General features: G+C 41.0%; 1 protein-coding gene across 3 annotated transcripts in view; it reads left to right on the top strand.

Annotated features, from left to right (window-relative positions):
• The window catches only part of BNC2 (basonuclin zinc finger protein 2), a 409,221-nt gene extending 404,083 nt beyond the window's left edge, over positions 1 to 5,138 (top strand). For all 3 annotated transcript variants that reach the window (XM_081067443.1, XM_081067444.1, XM_081067445.1), the window contains one exon: positions 3,403 to 5,138. In XM_081067443.1, the coding sequence (XP_080923569.1) occupies positions 3,403 to 4,063 (661 nt within the window). In that variant the 3' untranslated portion in view covers positions 4,064 to 5,138. The remainder of the gene's footprint in view (positions 1 to 3,402) is intronic.
• The last annotated feature ends 12,733 nt before the right edge of the window (positions 5,139 to 17,871 follow it).

Genomic DNA, 17,871 nt, shown 5'->3' on the forward strand with positions numbered 1-17,871 from the left:
TTTCTTTTTATCTCTCCAGTTTTCTGATCCAAATACACTTGTAAGTTGCTATCAACCCTTGGTCTTTGTATCACTCCTTATGAGGACAGTGTTTTATAACAGCTGATGATTTGGATTGACTGATTCCAGAGTCCGACAGTAGGTCTTTGTTGAAATCAATTTCCTCCTTTTGTCGGTTCTGTGGAGGCTGAACCTAACCTCATGAGGGACAGGATCAGTGCTCGCTAAAGAATTTGTCGTTCTTTCCCTCCTTTTCTTGCTTCTCCTCTTACTATCCTAGTAATACTGTGTACGTTTGTTAGAAAATCTCAAAGCCCACTATCATGAGAGTAACCAAAAGGCTTTCCACAGCCCATCCTTCCCATCCCCACTTCAAGTGTTTTGCATATAGTATTTAGGAAGATTATTAAACAAAAATGAAATAGATGAAGAAATGAACATAAAAGAATCAATTCTCTTGAACTGTGGTTGCATAATGGAAATCGACTACCATGAATGAACCCGTGTACTGAAGTTATGAACAGCAGAGCTAATGCACTGCCATGAGTTCATCTTTATTATTGCATTACACCTGAATCAATTGATAAAGGAGCTTTTTTTTTAAAGCGAAGGATGGCACTTAATTGAATAAAAGTCAATGTAATTATATTAGCAGAGGCCAACAGTACTGCTGACAGCGGAAAAGGGACACTGTTGAACAGAGTGCCAGAGCTGGTCTACACATTTCTGCACATCGTTTGGTTGACAGATATTGAGGGCTGGTACATCATCTAATTAGATTACAGATTTCTATTGCTGTAAGTGAGAAATGAAGAGAAACATCTCTTCCTGGTAACATATCGGTGGAGATGTGTAATTTCACAAGTCATTTTAGGAAAGATGTGTCCATCTGGGTGATCAGTGTGTCCTTTTGTCAATGTTAATTTATTCTCTATTCAGTGTGTCTTGATGTGACTACTGTGTCTCTGGATGCTGTTTGCTCAGCGGCGAATCTAGGAAGTGGTAACTGCAGATGTGTGAGAAGCAATACAGAGTTCTAGATTGCAGTCATCACAAAATGTGTGCTCGTGAAATTAGGAAAACAGGAAGGGTGTTAAAAATAATAAATAGGGATAAGATTTCATGAGCTGCTTATGGTTGGCAGATTGTTTTATCAACAGTCACAGTACATAGTGTAACTCTATTTCCACATTCTTATAATAATTCTGGTGGTGTCATACGCACATGTCAGGGTACAGACTTCGCAGTAGGCATTTCCTGCACTCTGCTTAGCGACCTGCTCTTGCAGTTGTCTGCCATCTGACACCAAGGAAATGAGGAGCAACTGTGTCAGAGCAGGGCCCGTGGGGACAACTTCTGTTTATCATTCACATGTCCGCACACTGCATGCGTCTGTGGAGGACTCATTTATGGGTGATGCTGATGCTGTGAATTTTGTTTTTCTTAATTTTATTTATGATTTTTGGATTATTCGGCTGATCTGAAAATCATCAAGACAGCGTATGAGATGATCGCTTATGACAGAAAATGATTTTGTGATCAGAACATTTTAAATCCCGATTTTATTGTTTAAGTTTTTTTAAACCAGATGTCTAGAATGTGAATTTGTTTTCTCTCTCTCTCTCTCTCTCTTCTCTCTTTTTCTCTCTCTGTCTCTCATTCTTGCTTTCTTTTGTGATCGATTTAGCAAAAGATTAGAAAGCTGATCTTATTATCACAAGGTAAGCTCAGCCTTCCTAAGTGCAGTTGTGAGGGGGCTGTGCCCCTCTTCCCCTGAAAACCCCGAGTGCTATATATATTGTCTTGTGTGGAAAGGTGGAGAAGTCTTTCTCACCTTTCTTGTCTCTGAGGCACATACCTCTCAACCACCTCTAAGAAATACTAGCCAGGCTTGTCACCAAATGGGTGACTCATTTGGGTCTTCCATACTTCTCATTCATCATCTGTTGAACTTCACACTGGCCATTCCAGGTCATGTGTATTATCACAATTACTTCTCCAAGATGTAGAGCTTCTGCCATTATTGAGAAGCTTTTATGTATCTGTAATTTATTTACTGGTTTATTTTTTGGAAGGGTAGCCTTCAATTGAGGTCTTGTCAAACAAGTGAGCCTTTGCAGGTGGAGAGAGGTATATGCCCAAGGGCACTTTGAAAATAAACGGGAATGTAAATACAAAGGCAGTGCTTTCAGATGGATAACAACATATCAGCTTTATAAATCATGGCAGCCCTATGGATGCTCTGGGAAAAATCCTATCTTTTTTTTACTCAAGCAAAGTTTTGCTTGTCTGAGAACTACGGATTCCAGTCGTTAAAATACAGGGACCGTATGTTATTATTGTGCTTGATTTTTTTTTTTTTTGTATTGTGTAGTTTTTTCCTTTTTTTTTTTTTTTCTTTTTGTCCCTTTGGGTTTTTTCTGTTGTTTAGTGTGATTTTTTTTTTTTTTCAAAACGGTGGGTGGGTTTCATTTTTAAAAAAACAGTATCTGTTTTCCAGCTTTTTGTTTTAAAGAATTAAATTTTAAGCGTTGAATTGCTTAATGAAAACATTTTTTTAGCTCTACAGTGCACCAACTTCTGAAAATAAATGTATTTTACTATTAAATTTAGCTGATCCCAAATCATTCTGAGAAAAGGGATTTATGTTAGTCTGTGACCGTATTCCAAATTGCCAATCTATTAAGCTAATATTTTTTTCCTACCTAAAACTTGAAGTTTAGGAAGGTGAGAGGCGAAATTAAATACAGAGGGTGCCAAACAAATGTATACACATTTTAAGAAAGGAAAAACTATATTAAAATTGTTATGCTCAATATATATCGATAACAAAAGCAAGATGAATACAAGTCATGTGTATACATGTTTTGGGCACCCCCGGTATAAATTGGTTGGACCATTTAATCTTTTAAAGGATGGATCCTTTTGATACATCTAAAGAAAGTGTTTAGTATAGAATACAGGTTTTGTTTTTAGGTAAATTGAAATTATTCAGTTTGGACAAGCAAAAAGTTCCCATTATTTTATCCTGCTTAATATATGTTCTAAAACCTCTGCTCTGAGATTCCCTGCAGCTGATGTTCTTATATAGTAAAGCCAACAGAACAATCAATGAGAGAAAAAAAGGTGCCTGGGTTTGCATTCATCCCACCATTGAAGAGTTTTACTCTCTTGTAAAAATTATGTTAATGAAAAGCTCCCCTTATTGCACTTCCCACCACCACTTCTCCCCAAATCCTGAGGATGTAGGGGAATGTTTGCTTTTATAATGGTGTAATTAGCAATGAATGTGCTTATTTGATGCCTGTGAAAGCTTGAATCAATTTTAAAATGCTCTCCTTTTTCTCACCCGTCCCCACTCCCTGCACACCCACCCTCCCCCTTTCCCTCTTGTTTTCCTAGACACAGTGCCAACATAAATCTGCATCGTAAACTGTTGACCAAAGAACTCGATGATATGGGCCTGGACTCATCGCAGCCCTCCCTTAGCAAGGACCTCCGGGATGAATTTTTGATGAAGATCTATGGAGCCCAGCACCCCATGGGGCTCGACGTCAGGGAAGACGCCGCCTCTCCCGCAGGGACCGAAGACTCCCACCTGAACGGGTATGGGAGAGGCATGGCAGAGGACTACATGGTCCTGGACCTCAGCACCACCTCCAGCCTCCAGTCCAGCAGCAGCATCCATTCCTCCAGAGAATCCGATGCGGGCAGTGACGAGGGGATTCTTCTCGACGACCTTGACGGGGCGAGTGACAGTGGGGAGTCGGCACACAAGGCCGAGGCCCCGGCCCTCCCTGGCAGCCTAGGAGCTGAAGTGTCAGGGTCTCTGATATTCAGCAGCTTGTCCGGGAGCAATGGTGGGATTATGTGCAACATTTGCCACAAAATGTACAGCAACAAGGGGACCCTGAGAGTGCACTACAAAACGGTGCATTTGCGAGAAATGCACAAGTGCAAAGTCCCCGGTTGCAATATGATGTTTTCCTCTGTGCGAAGCCGAAATCGGCACAGTCAGAACCCTAATCTCCACAAAAACATTCCCTTTACGTCAGTAGATTAGTCTCAGAATGGACACTACCAATGCCAGCTCTCACCAGACGGCCTACATTTGAACTGCCATAGTCAGTGTGTGCTTGTGTACTTGGGTGTGTGTGTGTGCGCGTGTGTATACACGTATGCCTCCACATACACACCCACACACCCACACACACACAGTTTTCTTTTCTTTAGGTATAAAAAGATAAACACTAGGTGCTTTCGAAATGTTTTTTTCCTTTATAGTTTTGGAAAAGGGGTGGGATCTTTCATTTGGAGGTGAAAACAAAATACCCTTTAAACACACACACACACACACACACACAACGCGTGCAACTAGCCCAAATTTTGACAGAATAATAATTCTGGGTCCTCTCCAAAGAGACAGTTTGTTGTACCCATGACTGTTGCCTGCAAAAAAAATAAAATAAAATAAAAGGGAAAAAAAAAAAGAAACAAAAAAGGAACTTCTTAATAGTTGTCTTTTGTGAACTTTAAGGTTTTGAGAGAATCTTCAACTAAAGCATGGCAGATTCACCTGTAAATATTTAGCCTTGAGAGGCCAACGATGTAAAACAATTGTATTGATGTTGTTTAACTCTTTTGTTTAATTTTTACAGTTACATCCAGCTGTTAGATATGCAGGAAAAAAATAGTTTGCTGGCTAGCTCTATTCATTTATGTTAGCATTAATGCACATTTTTTTTTTTAAACATGGTCTTGTTTTTACTACCTGCTAGATGTAGAGATAAAGAGTTGCTGGCATGCTTTACAGCACAGACCTGATTTTTTAAAATGTCCTGTACTAGTACATAAATCCCGTCATGCACTTTTTTTCATACACTACAAGGGGATGTGTAATATCCATGCTTCTTTTTTATCCTTAAACTATTGCCATACTTCAAGTAAGTGTCTTTTTTAAAAAAAAAATTCACTTGTATAAAAATGGTCTGGTCAGTATAGGGCACAAATGCCAAACAAAAGTATTAGTGTTAACACAAAACTGCCAACTTTGCACAAGTTTCCAGAAAAGAAAATACAATTAGTCACTCAACATAACCACAGGCCAATTTGTCAGCCACCAGAAAACCCGCTTTCAGAAAAAAAAAAAAAAAACACTTGGTGATTCTTTCAAGTGCCGAATGTTATTAGAATCAACACTGCATCCTTCTTGCTTCTATGTTAAGTTATATAAAAGGAAAACAAAATTATGTGGTGTGAAACAGCCAAGGCATTTATTCTTTAGAGGCAGGATAATATTTCAGGATACAAAAGCCCAAATTACTCACTATGGAACAAAGCTGAATACAGTAAAAGAATTGAAAACTCATTTCCAAGGACCTAACCGTTATCCTTTCGAAAAGAAAGAAAAAGTCTGACCTGGGCTGGTCTGTTGTATAGCTGGCTAATTTGTTGCAAGTTCTCTAGCAGTACTATGATTCAAGCCCATTGGACAGACAAAATCAAAAGACATTTGACAGCAGCCTATTTAGAAGCCCTACTCACGTGCTGAACTTGAACTGAGCAACACTCCTTTCTGAAAAGCCAGGGGTTGGGGGGGCGGGGGGATGTAAAACATGGTTCTCTCACTGTTTAATGTTTTGTGTTTCCCCACACGATTTGTCAGAGAGAAATGAAAGCAAGCTTAAAACCAAGCAATTGAGAGTGAGGGGGGTGGGGGGAGACGATACTCCAAACCTTTTTTTGTTTTGTTTTGTTTTGTTTCCGATGTTTACACATGTTGCCTGAGCTGGTTAACCACATCGGCAGCCTCAGCTACCACAACATACGACTAAATGATGGTATTTACTCAAGTTCAGTCTGCAGCCAAAACCATTAGGGTATGCACTGCAGACTGTGTTTTGTTGTCTCCTTTTTTTTTTTTTTTTAAGTGAAGGGGGACAGAAAAAAAGATAAATAAGGAATATTTTGTCAAACAGTATACAATAATTTCAAGAGAATGTAGTTCTTTTCTGCATTTAATGGCCTCAAACATTTCTCATCAGTCTAAAAGTTAGAAATACCCCCTTTGTTTTAATTTTTCATGTCATTTCCATTTTTCATATGTTTTGTAATATTTTTTCTATGTTCACATCAGCATTCACTTCCGTTAAATTTGCCAAAGGAAACTGTTAATATGTTTCTGTTGTTATTATTCCTATAGGATTTATTGTACCTCACAGTATTTATTGTTTCCAAAAATAAGCATCAATAGTTGAGGATTCAGTGTTTTTATTTGTGAAAATTTCAGAAACAATAGATTTTTAAAGATAAGCTAGATGTGTAGGAGCTTTATCTTTTCATCTCCTTCAGAGGATGCTATGGGGTTCATTTAATTCTTCATTTGTTCTACAGTGAGGAAAGACCAAAAGTACTTGCAGTACAAACGAAACCTTACTAAACACTATGTCTCTTAAATGACAAATGTTTACGGTAAAAAGCTGAGGAATTAGTAATAACCATTTTTGTTTCCTTGTACCTTTGAATTCCCCAAAGTCTTACTTGCTTTATTTTGGTGTTGTGTTAAATTGAATAGACAGAGATGTTTTCCTTTGTTTTATACCATATAAGACTCTGTACAGTATGTTTGTGAAAGATTGAACTAGAATAATGAACGTTTGTTTGCAAACAGTTTGGTCCTCTTAGCGTTCTCTGTGTCGCGCTGTTGCCCCATTACCAAGTGACTTGATTCAAAAAGGGGTGGAAAAACTGTTTTTAGTATCCCAACAAAAGATTATGGATACACTAGTTTTGGGGATGTGCGTAGACAGAATTACACCCAGTTTTATGGAAAAACAAGCACATTTTCATGTCAGTAATTTTTAAGTTCCTCTCTTGGTTGAGCTATTTGAATGCATCTTGTACAGAATCAATGTTTAGTCTGTTTAATGTCAATTAAAAGGTCAGATAGCCCTAGTGAGTGACTGGCATGTCTGTCAGCAGGTCACATCAGCTCAGGCTGAAGAACTCATGTTTGTTCCTTGCCACAAGTGGGGCTAATGTGGATAGCCAGTTGGAACAAGCCCGCAAGCAGTGAGATTCTGAAAGCAGCATTTCCCCTGCTCCGAAACTTGCATGTGTTCACCTGCGTTTTGTCAGAGAAACGACAATGAATCCTGGACAACCTGCCCTTATTAAGTATCTCCCCTGTTTGCTACTACTTTTGTGCCTCGTGTGCCCAAATGTAATGGTGGCCTTCTAAATGGGTGAATGACATTTTCCAATACAAAGCCTATTTTCTAAAGAGCGGCAGGGGGGAGTGGCTAGAAGTGATATGTAACAAGTAAAATCATGACACGTCCAATGCTTTTAGTCCTGAAATGTTGGTTGTTCTTGGGTGTCTGCCTGAGTGGTGTTTTGACTTAACTACAAGTCTAGTTAAGATGGTGATTCCCACAGCTTATTTGCAAACAGGAAGGATAAAGAGATCAGCATTTTAATCATCGAGCCCTTCATCTTTGCCCATTCCTACTCATTTATTTTTTTCACAGGAGATTCCTATGGTGAAATATTTTCTCTCTAGCTGCATCCATTCTATGCTGGCTGGAAATTAATGGTGATGCTGATTTTCATCCAAGCGGCTTTTCCCCACTTGATTGATTTTAACCAGAGTTTTGTCACAGGCACAAAATTAGGCAGTATTATTAACGTGCATGTTCACTAGCTGATGTTGAAAGGTACTGTTTTGATAATTTTAAACAACGTTTTTGTAAATATCAGAAAGATTTAATCCTCTTTAGGGAATATCTGCATGCTATGGAGGGAACGACAAAGAGCAGGAAGAAGGATAGGTAATAACTCATTTTGTTTTTAAAGTGTGATCAAATGCTTGACACTCTTTGTTCTGTTATTAATTGTATGGAAATAATTCAACTCAGTGCAACGCATTTCAAATCTTAGTCCAGCCACCCAATTCAGCCTGATGCCTTTTAAAGGTTTAGAGGTGTGAATATGTTCCTTCTCAACATGACAGATGTCTTTTTTTGAAACTATTTTTTAGCACAGTGGTACCACTGTCCTTGTAGTGTGATTCCTTTGGTCTTGAATTTCCAGGCCCCTCCAGTAAGAGAAGAAAGGCACTTAACTGGTTAACAGCCCCATTAGTGTATTCACTGTTCTTCATGAAAGAGAGAGAGAGAGAGAGAGAGAGAGAGAGAGAGAGAGAGAGAGAGAGAGAAAGGAAAAGCCTTTGACTATATCAAGAATGGGCTGTTCCAGCAGCTTTCTTCTCATTTTACTCAGGAGAAACCATGCATTAGGTTCCCACCAAATAAAATAAATGTGACCTTTTTGTTCCCCATCCTCTGTACACACCCCAGATGTGAGCCAAGCAAATGAGAATAGGGGCCCTTGGCAGTTAGAACATAAAGAAACCTGTGACCAGATTGAGGTGCACGTGCTGCTAACTGCCAGCAGTTGACCTGAGCAGTCCTAACTTGTCCTTGGTCTGCTAGTGCTGAGTTAGATTGACTAATAGTGTAAATAAAATTCAACTGTAATAAGACACGCTACATCTGCTATCGAAAAGAAACAAATCATCCAGAAGAAACTTACGTTCTTCCTATCAACACCCCTTAAGAACTTCCCTTTTTAAAATGATGACTAACAAATTTCATTTTTAAAAAATCATATATTCTCCCAAACTTGGAATATTTATATTAAAGGATTTTCTTTTTCCCTCTCATTCTTTTTTTTTTTTTAATTTTTTTTTTTTAAATGAGGTGGGTTCTCAGTGAGTGAGGAGGACAATAAAAGGCAGGTGCCAAAAAGACTGGAAGGAATCATAGCTTTTTCAAAAGCCAAATGAGAAAGGGACGCCACGCAGAGGAGGATTGGTGGTACCTGCCCTGTTTGGGAGTCACTAGCAAAGGAAATTGTTGATGCACCGGAAGTGTTTGTTCAAGAGCAAAGTCTGGTGCAGCTCTGCTCAGCAGTGGGTGACAGCATGGTGATATACAGTGCCCTGCAGAGCTCCCCAGGACGGGGTGTCACTGCACCCCAGTCTGAGGAAGGGGGAGGGAAGCAAGGACAGCTGCAGGCAATAATAGCTCAAGTTCCTTTCTTTCTTCTTTTTTCTCGGAGTGGGAAGTGATGCTGGAGTCCCTGAGGAAGCAGAGAGATGTGGTGGGTCACCCCGGTTATTGCAAAGGCCAGTGGTCAAACTGAGCTCTGACCGTGGTGAGTGGTCGCCAGCCTGGATCTGTTCTTTCTCCATCGTTACATTTGCTCACGCCCATAGCCATGATGAAACTACTACTTGGCTCAAGTTTTCTCGGTTAACATGTGAGCTTATTTACCTTCCGATGAAGCATCAAAGTGACCTCCGTTTTCCTTTTGTCCCTCAAAGCTAAAGCATGTGTGGTAGTGTTGCTCACGTTCGTACTAAGGCCACACCTGACCTGTCCCAGACTCATTTTCCTCTTTCCTATAGTTAGAGAATTGCTCACCGTAAATGGTAATTTTCAATTAGTGTTGTGTAAATCCAGCTGTAAAATTGACCAGCGAAATAATTTATCATCACTCTTGCCCAGACACACATCCATTCTGTGTCCTTCTATCATCCTTTCTTCTCATACCTTGCACAAAATGATATTTATCGTCATCCGGCAATGCTTGGATATCAATACTGACTCTTTGGCATTTGTTGAAAAATCCAAATGCCTAATGACAGGGGGTTAATAAAAACTAAACATTTTTACAAGTACTCTGAATTGGATCAGCATGATTGTTCATTATAATGCTATATATATTTTTGAAGCAACTATACTACAGTTGTCATAAAACTATCTTTATTCTTCTCTAAAGCATTGTTGTAAATTCATTTGACCTTTATTACAAAAAAAAAAAAAATCTCTTTTATATAGAGTATCAAGACAAGGTTCAGTTTGTAACAAATAGTGGACCATTACAAAAGAGGAAAGGGAAAAGCCTGGGCCGAGAAGCTTCAGTTCAATTTCGCCTCATATCTTTCTAATAACTTACTTGTCACTTTATTACCTTCCAGTAATGTGAACGCTGCTGACAAGACTGTCACACTAACAGCAGACAACACCCTCTCTGCATCAGCCCCAGCTCTCCTGGCTACTTATTGCCCTGGCCCTGAAGGGACACAAACTAATAGTGTGCTTTCCAGTTCAGCACTTGGCCATCAAATATAAAACGATGCGTAATTGCCTGTTTATCCCTTGTGAAGGGGAAATTGACTACGAGGGCTAGGCTTTCCCACTGAGTTCCCTGATGCACACACATTCACAATCAGCCTCTCTCTCTCTCTCTCTCTCTCTCTCCCTCTCTCTCTCCCCCTGCCCCGCAGCCTCCCCCTCCCCACCCACAATACAAACTCAGACACACACCTACTAAACTGCATCTTTGGTAAGCTCAGGGCTGCCTCTAGATGCCCTCCCCAGCTATTAAGTGGACAGTAACAAGATGACTTCTTAAATAAAGGGTCAGTCGAGAGACGCTGGCTGTGACAGCATTCTTTGTGTCTTTGGAACTGAAGTATTGCAGTTGCATGCCCATCCATTTGGGAGTCCTGGGTGTGGCCTTATAAGTAGAGCAAAATTTCCCACAAGTCAGGGGCATAAGCAGGATTAGATTGCCCCATATTCTGTACAGCAAGCATTAAAATATTTTTCTTCCCCTTCAAAATCTTCACATGTTGTAAACAAATTGGTGTATGGTTGTAAAAAAAAGAAAATTCTTTTTTTTTTTTTTGTCTTTGACATCCACCCATTGGTCTAAAAGTATACATGTGTCTCTGAATGATAACCCCAAATCCATAGTGTAACATGACAGATTAACCTGCATTTTATTAAACTGGATTGACAATCTGGAAAGAAAGGAGGGGGGGCATTTTGACTTTCGTCACTAAAACAGGGACTACCCTATATGTAAAAGTTAAATTCTCCACTGTAGGAGAATTTTCCTAAGTATGAGCACAGGGAGCTTTACAAAATCAAGTGATGAGGAGACAAAAGTTACCAAGAAAGAACACGTGAAAATGATATATTTTAAACTACCTTGAGCCCAAGTAACCTGTCGGTATCAGCTGCTATTTTTGTTGCTATATTGAACTACTTAAATGATGGTTGGAAAGTGGCTAGTCAGTGACTAAAGGGAGTGCAAGGTCTGTTTATGCGTGTCCATGTAGAACTTGGGGACTCCATGCTTCCTTCCCACTCTCTGGCAGCAGCTCTGACACAAGCTGCTGACCCCTGCTACAGCAGTCACATTTCAAATATATTTGTCAAACAAATAAGACACATGCACGTGTCGTCTCTGATGGGAACTTATGGAAAGAGAGAAAAGCAGCAGCTTTAGAGATAGACAACGTAACAGGTCTAATTTGACAAACCTGTGCTAAATCATTTCATTAACCAGTCTGAGCGCTGGGAAGAAAAGCACTTTGAGCAAGGATTCTTGGGGTCAGAGAAAAGCAGTTGACTTGATATCTTTTAAGTTCCTCCAGTTTGTATATATCACAATCATTTCTCAAACATCTTACTAGAATCTTTAATTAAAAACTCAGTTGCCAAAATTGCACAGATTCTGCTAACTTATTAGCATTTTCCCCTTTAAATAACAGGGATGCTTAAGGACATTTCTAATTTTTTCAATGCTTTTTTTTTTTAGCTTCGTTTAAAAAAAGAATCTTTGAAGAGAAGGAAGAGCAGAAAAGGGTATTTTAACAAAAATGGAGAGAAGTAGATAGTATAAAAATATATTTCTTGAAGAGAGAGTATCTAAGTGCTATACCAAGACTTTATATAAGGCTTCCTGTTGCCAAATGTGATGTTGAAATAATGCACAATTAAGACGGCAAATCAATCTATTATTAAACTGGCTCTGCCCACTTCTGTTATGGAATGCGAGGATTGAGAGGTGACTCGGGGGAGACCCTGGAGGTGTGAGAGAGCTCCACTCACCTGGCCCTGGAAATGTTTTCCAAAAGAGGGGGAAGAAACCCCAGCCCTCTTGGTAGTCCCCCTGCGAGGTGACCTGCCCTGGCACTATTTCTGTGGGAGCCCTGCTGCCTGCCTTTTCCATGCGAGAAGACAAAGCACCTCCCGCCCGCCTGTGAATAGTGCTGTAGCTGTGAGAAGCATTGATTCAGGAGGTACGATGCTCTTGAACTCCCAGACAATGTGCTGAGTTAATAGGTTCACTTGAGATGTATAAACCAAGGTTGATTGTTTATTTTTTTTTTCATCTAGTACTCAATTTGGAGCGTTTTTGCATGTCTTTGTACAGAGTAATCCATTCCTCTCATTGCCTATCTTAATCTCCCCTGACTGTTCCATTATCTTCCCACTCCTGCCCTTTGCTCTTCTTGTGATCTCACCCGCCCCCTTAAAAATAGTCTTTTCTGAAGCAAGAAGGTGGAACACTCTTTCATCCTGATTTTGATCACTTTGGAAACATTTGTGTGTTCTACCCTGCCCAGGGTTTACATAACGTGAATTAAGTGAATGAGATGTTCTAGTATTATATATTAACCTGACATGACTATCGAAGATTTATAATAATATATGGTGCACTTGCTTTCCTTAGCAAACTTTGGTTCAGCTGCCCTGCAGAGAAAGCTTACCATTTTCCTACCAGAGCCAGTATGAAACGTGCAGGCATGCTAACCTGGGTCCTTGGAGGTCAGAGAGGAGGAAGGTCGAGAAACCAGGAGAAGACTTTGGTCTGAGGCCACCTGGGCCTTTTCTCAAAGATGGAGTCGAGCTGGGGCCTTGGGGAAGAAAACACTGTGTTCTCCACTGCTGATTATGGACCAGTCCTTTTAAGAACTACCAAGATCCCTCACATAGTTGGGAAAACACAGACAACTTCCTTCTCCACTCCAAACCCAATAACAAAAGTATTTGATTCAGCCTGCATATTTGATAGCAAAAGTGCCCAAAGGGAATTGAAATATCTTGAGGAAAAGGAATTTTCACCAAGATATGTCTTCTCCCTCCCCCAGAGTTTGGGGGTTTCTGCTTTTTTGTTTATGTTGTTCTCATCTGCATCAAACCGGTCTCTTCTGCTAAGCCTGTCGCAGAACCAAAGTCTGTGCTATGAAAGGTAGGTGCACCGAGGGAGGGGGACAGCTTGCATTACCCTGATCTCATAATCGTGACGTTGGTAGCTTCATGAATACTGTATGTACCTTGAACAAGGGTTTGGTTTTTGTTTTGTTTTGTTTTGCTTTTTGGTTTGTTTTTATTAGTAGTCTAAGGGAATTAAAAGTTTTTTATTTGCTATATCCTTTGTTGTATTTTCTGTACTATAACTGTCTACAGTATGTCTTTTGCATAAGATGCATAAGGGTTTGGGGATGTAAATGGAATTTTATTCATATTTTGTCCAAATACCTCTTGTAATTTGTATCAAAATTCTTGTACAATTTTTATATTAAAGATTTATCAGTCACTGATCTCTTCTTCCCGTCTTGATTTGAAGAAACCTCAACAAACTCCAATAGACCTTTCCAAAATACACCTAGACACACATCAGCTCCCATCATAATTCACCCTATTTAAGCACACTGGCTGGATAGCTCAGTCGATCTCCTATCCAGACTGAATCCTGGTTTATTTAATACACTTCTTAGGAAGATCAAGCTCGGCTGTTGCTCAGATGGCAAAGCTGAGTCAGACCTACCAAGATCCCAGCCAGTCCTGAAGGAGCCCAGCAAGCACTGACCTGAGTCTTTCCTCACCAAAACTATCCATACTGTGGGGACGCCTTTTCTGTCTCTGCAGAATTCCTTTTCCCCAAAGCCTTTGCCCAAGTTCTTCTAAGGAAAGGAAAACTAGAGGAAGAACTAGGTAACTTTGCACCTCAGCTTTCTGCAAATAGATTTTCTTCCTTCCCCCACCCTGTGAAATTTGTGGATAGAAGCCAACAGAATGATGACTATATATTATATATATATATATATATATATATAAACTGAAACACAAGCATTCAGTCTGAATACATATTCAGACTGAATGCTTGTGTTTCAGTTTATATTCTTCCTCTTGGCAGTGGTTTTCTGTCGATTGTGCTTGTTATAATCCAGAAATAAAACTAGCAGATGGAAAGATGTCATCATTGGCGACATTTCCTCCTTCTGTCATACTGCTTGAGGGACAGTGGGAAAAAGTATATAGAAGGTGCTTTGGACTCAGCAGTGTGTACTGTTACGCTCACCTCTTAAATCAATGCTCACTGAAAACTAAGCTAACCCAAACTATGAGGAGTCACCCTTCCAATTGAGTATTTTCTGTTCATCCCTAGAGCCAGATTTGCCCATTTCCCCAGCTTGTACCACCCACTTCTGCGATCTCCTCTGGCCTATAACTAGGGAAATAAGCTCCCCAGACACTATAGCAACCCCCTGGTCCCAGGCCTCTGGCCAACATGGGGCTAGGCAGACTGCTTGTACCTGCCTGGCTCTCATGAGGCCTGCAGCAAGGCGCTGTCCAGCCAGCTGCAGTGCCACTGACTGAGGGCCGCTCGCAAGGCAGCAGGGGTGCCAGCCACCCAGGCTTGATGGGGTCTCCTTGATTTCCTTTGAGCACCCACAGACAGGTTTTGGGTGAGGGCAAAGAAATGAAAGGTTTAACTACTTTAAGGAAGTCTACTTCCTTTGAGGCATGTGGTGATTAAATGTAGTGGAAGTGTTAACGCACTCCTGCAGGGAACCCAAGCACAATTATGATCTTTTCATCTGTCATAACACGTCTGTAATTGGCAAGAACTCCCACAAACAGCTTCTTCTTCTTCTTAAAAAAAAAATTGTTTTAAATGTTATTAAATGGTGGAAATCCTCCTGTTTAGCAAAGCGGCCCCCGTGAAGAGAACTGTTAGCACAAAGCTAATCAAAGCTGCCTGGGTTGTGGCCAGTGGCTCTCCTGAATCACGGGAAGGCTTGCCGACTGCTCGTTTGCCCCGTGTCAGTTGACAATATGACAGTAGATTAAGTGCTACTAATTTAATAGAGCTGCTCTGAGGGTGAAGCTGATCTATCAATGAAGACCAGAGAGGATCGCATTGGTGGGGGCTCCGGAGGGGCGGCTGAGAATATTGAATCACCTGAAGTAATACTGGGGGGGAAATGTATCGATCCTCAATAAGGCACAGTTATTTTTAGTCACCTGACTCTCGGGCACCCAATCATTACCCATATTCATCAGAGAGGTATAATGAACAGAGGTATTGATTAACAGGGCTAGCGGAAGAGATTTCCCAACAGTGCTAGTTCACATTGATAGGTCTCCAATGGGAATACAGGCCACGCAGCCCTGGAACATAACTTATTGTGTTCTAGGTCCTTCCATTGATTTTATTTGGGGGGCGGAGGGAGGTACAGCCTTGCACAGAGTGGTGCTCCCTTGACCTTTCTCTGAAACCTTGAAAAAAAAAAAAGAAAGAAAGAAAGAAAAGAAAAGAAAACCAACTTGCTGCAACCGTCAACAAGTGCACAGCCCTGCTCTAAGTTTTCTGCTTCTCTCCGGGCTGGCTGTCCTACCTCATCTTTGATTGCTGGGTGTGTTATCTTGATTTACAGAAATTTGCTCGAAGCTGGGACATGCCAGTCAGAGCTCAGAGCCATCAGGCATAGAAAGCCTTCCCTCCTCTAAAGATCAACATATGGCTTCGGGAAATTATCGTGTTAGGCTAATTGCACCAAGTTGGCATGGTAGGAGCATAATGAGTCCCGATTTTAGCATGCTGACCCCAAACCCAGTGATGCCAGTACAGAGGAACTTTCCAAGCATTTTGCCTCGTGGCAGGGATCCTCATTGAGCTGCTGTTCGCAAAAGACATTTGGTTAGATTTCTAGCGTGCGCCCTGATCCTGCGCGGCCACGTTCCAGCCGTACTGGGGAGTTTGCTGTGCTCTTCTCAGGAGCACTTGTCCTGCCAGAGAACTAGTGGTGACCCAACCGTCAGAACCATCAGCAGCGATGTGCTCCCTGACAGGCCACATGCTGGATAAAATGCTGATATGTAACTAGAAACCATTCAACCCAGGGGAGAAAAAAATAAAGGATTAAGACAAGGACAGCTGTAAAAAATAAAGCTCAAATGCATCATTAGAAACCAGAAATTCGCAAACTACAACGTTCTGTCATTCACACGGGCTATTAGTAACACTTGACTTGTCTATTAATGAAATGCTGTAGGAACTGTAAGTCACCCCCTAACCACTGAAGCTAGAAGGAAGTTTCTGTTTACTCCAGTCTCTCTTTATCTGAGCCCAGGTTTTTGATGACATTTAATTTCATTTACCTCAGATTATCCTCACCAACATGCCTTAAATTTGTCTTACCTTGGCCAGCAGACCTTTTCATCTTCAGGTGCAGACTTTGCTTCGACTTTGACTCTTGCAGGCCACCTTCAGCCTTTGCTTTGCCCTTCTTTACTCTCTTCATCACAGTGTTGAGTTCAACTTCTGTTTTCTTGGCTGATAACATTTAAAAAAAAATCAGTTCAATATATTTTGATCTGCTGGGGTTAGACTGTACCTTGACTTCTCTCTAAACGTGAGAGCTTAGAGGGAGAAAAAAATAGCAAAGGCTTCAATATGTTTAAATCCAGAGTTCTGTTCATTGTGGATGGCAAGTTCAAGTTTTTGGGATGCTCCAGGAAATGGTCATAAGCAATTGAATTTGGAGGTTATCAGGGTTTGGGGCATGTGCTGTGTGAGGTGATTTAAAATTATTAGGCCACTTCCAGGTTTTTAGAGAGATTCATTTTTACAGATATAAATGCTATTAACAATTCAAAGCACTCTCATAATTCCCCATTTTTGTTCCTCCTCGCGATCTCAATTTCAATTTTTCTTATTTTACTTAAGTGGAGAATTTCCTTCCAAAGTTTCACAAAGTCATTTGCAGGCTGAAAACAAGACACTTATTTGATTATTTTCAGATGTCGCATCAATTGGCCTTCCGCAGAAAGTAATCCTGCAAGATGTTATGGTTTTTCCTTTCTGTTCTTTCAAAAACCACAAACTTGTGTGTTTGAAAATATGGCTCTTTCCAAACCCTTCAGCCACACCCACAGAGCTCATATGTGAGAATGGTTTCGAACTCACACGCAGACCTGCGTTTTCAAGGAAGCAACAAAGCCCACTCACTGTTCATAGATCACCTGTGAGCATGAACAGAGAGGGGGAAAGCCAGGGTGAAGTCCAGGAATTTGTGCCTCACATGGGAACTGTGTTCTGAGCGCCTTCAAGGTGGGCTGTTTCTCTAACCCTCATAATGTGGGGTACATAGTAGCCCATTAATGGGGTACAAGGCCCATTAATAGAAGAAATGGATGGATAAATAGGGAATGCGAGTGGGTGAATGGGGCCACCCACCCATTTGTTCAATGCCATCATCAGAGCCAGCCTTAAAATTAGGCAAAGGAGGCAGCCGTCACAGCTGACAGAATGCATGGTTTAGCTACCTGAGAAGCCAATAATAGCAGAAGCAATGAAGAAGAAGACGAGGATTTGAAGTACCACTGAAATGGCCTCATTTTGCCATTTTTCCCTTTAGTATGCCCTGGCCTGAACTCATTGAAACCTTTTCCCCTGTGAGAGGGCATTAGGACTGGACAGAGATCTCTAGGAGCAGCCCTCCGGGCAAGGTGTCGGGAAGAAAACAGCGAATGCTCAGGGAGAGGGGGAGAAATGTCCTCGTCTTTCTTTGTCCTGTTTTCTTGTGCCTGCCTCAAACCCAGGCAATCCTTTGACAAGAGTAGCAGCAGCGCCAACAGCAACCGGCAGGCACCTTGACTCCACAGGAAGGAAGCCACCTGCCTCATTGGAGGAGTTGCTGTCCAGATAGGGTGGTGAAAGCCT

This window comes from Rhinolophus hipposideros (assembly GCF_964194185.1).
Source record: "Rhinolophus hipposideros genome assembly, chromosome: 11".
In the NCBI taxonomy this organism is placed as follows: Eukaryota; Metazoa; Chordata; class Mammalia; order Chiroptera; family Rhinolophidae; genus Rhinolophus; species Rhinolophus hipposideros.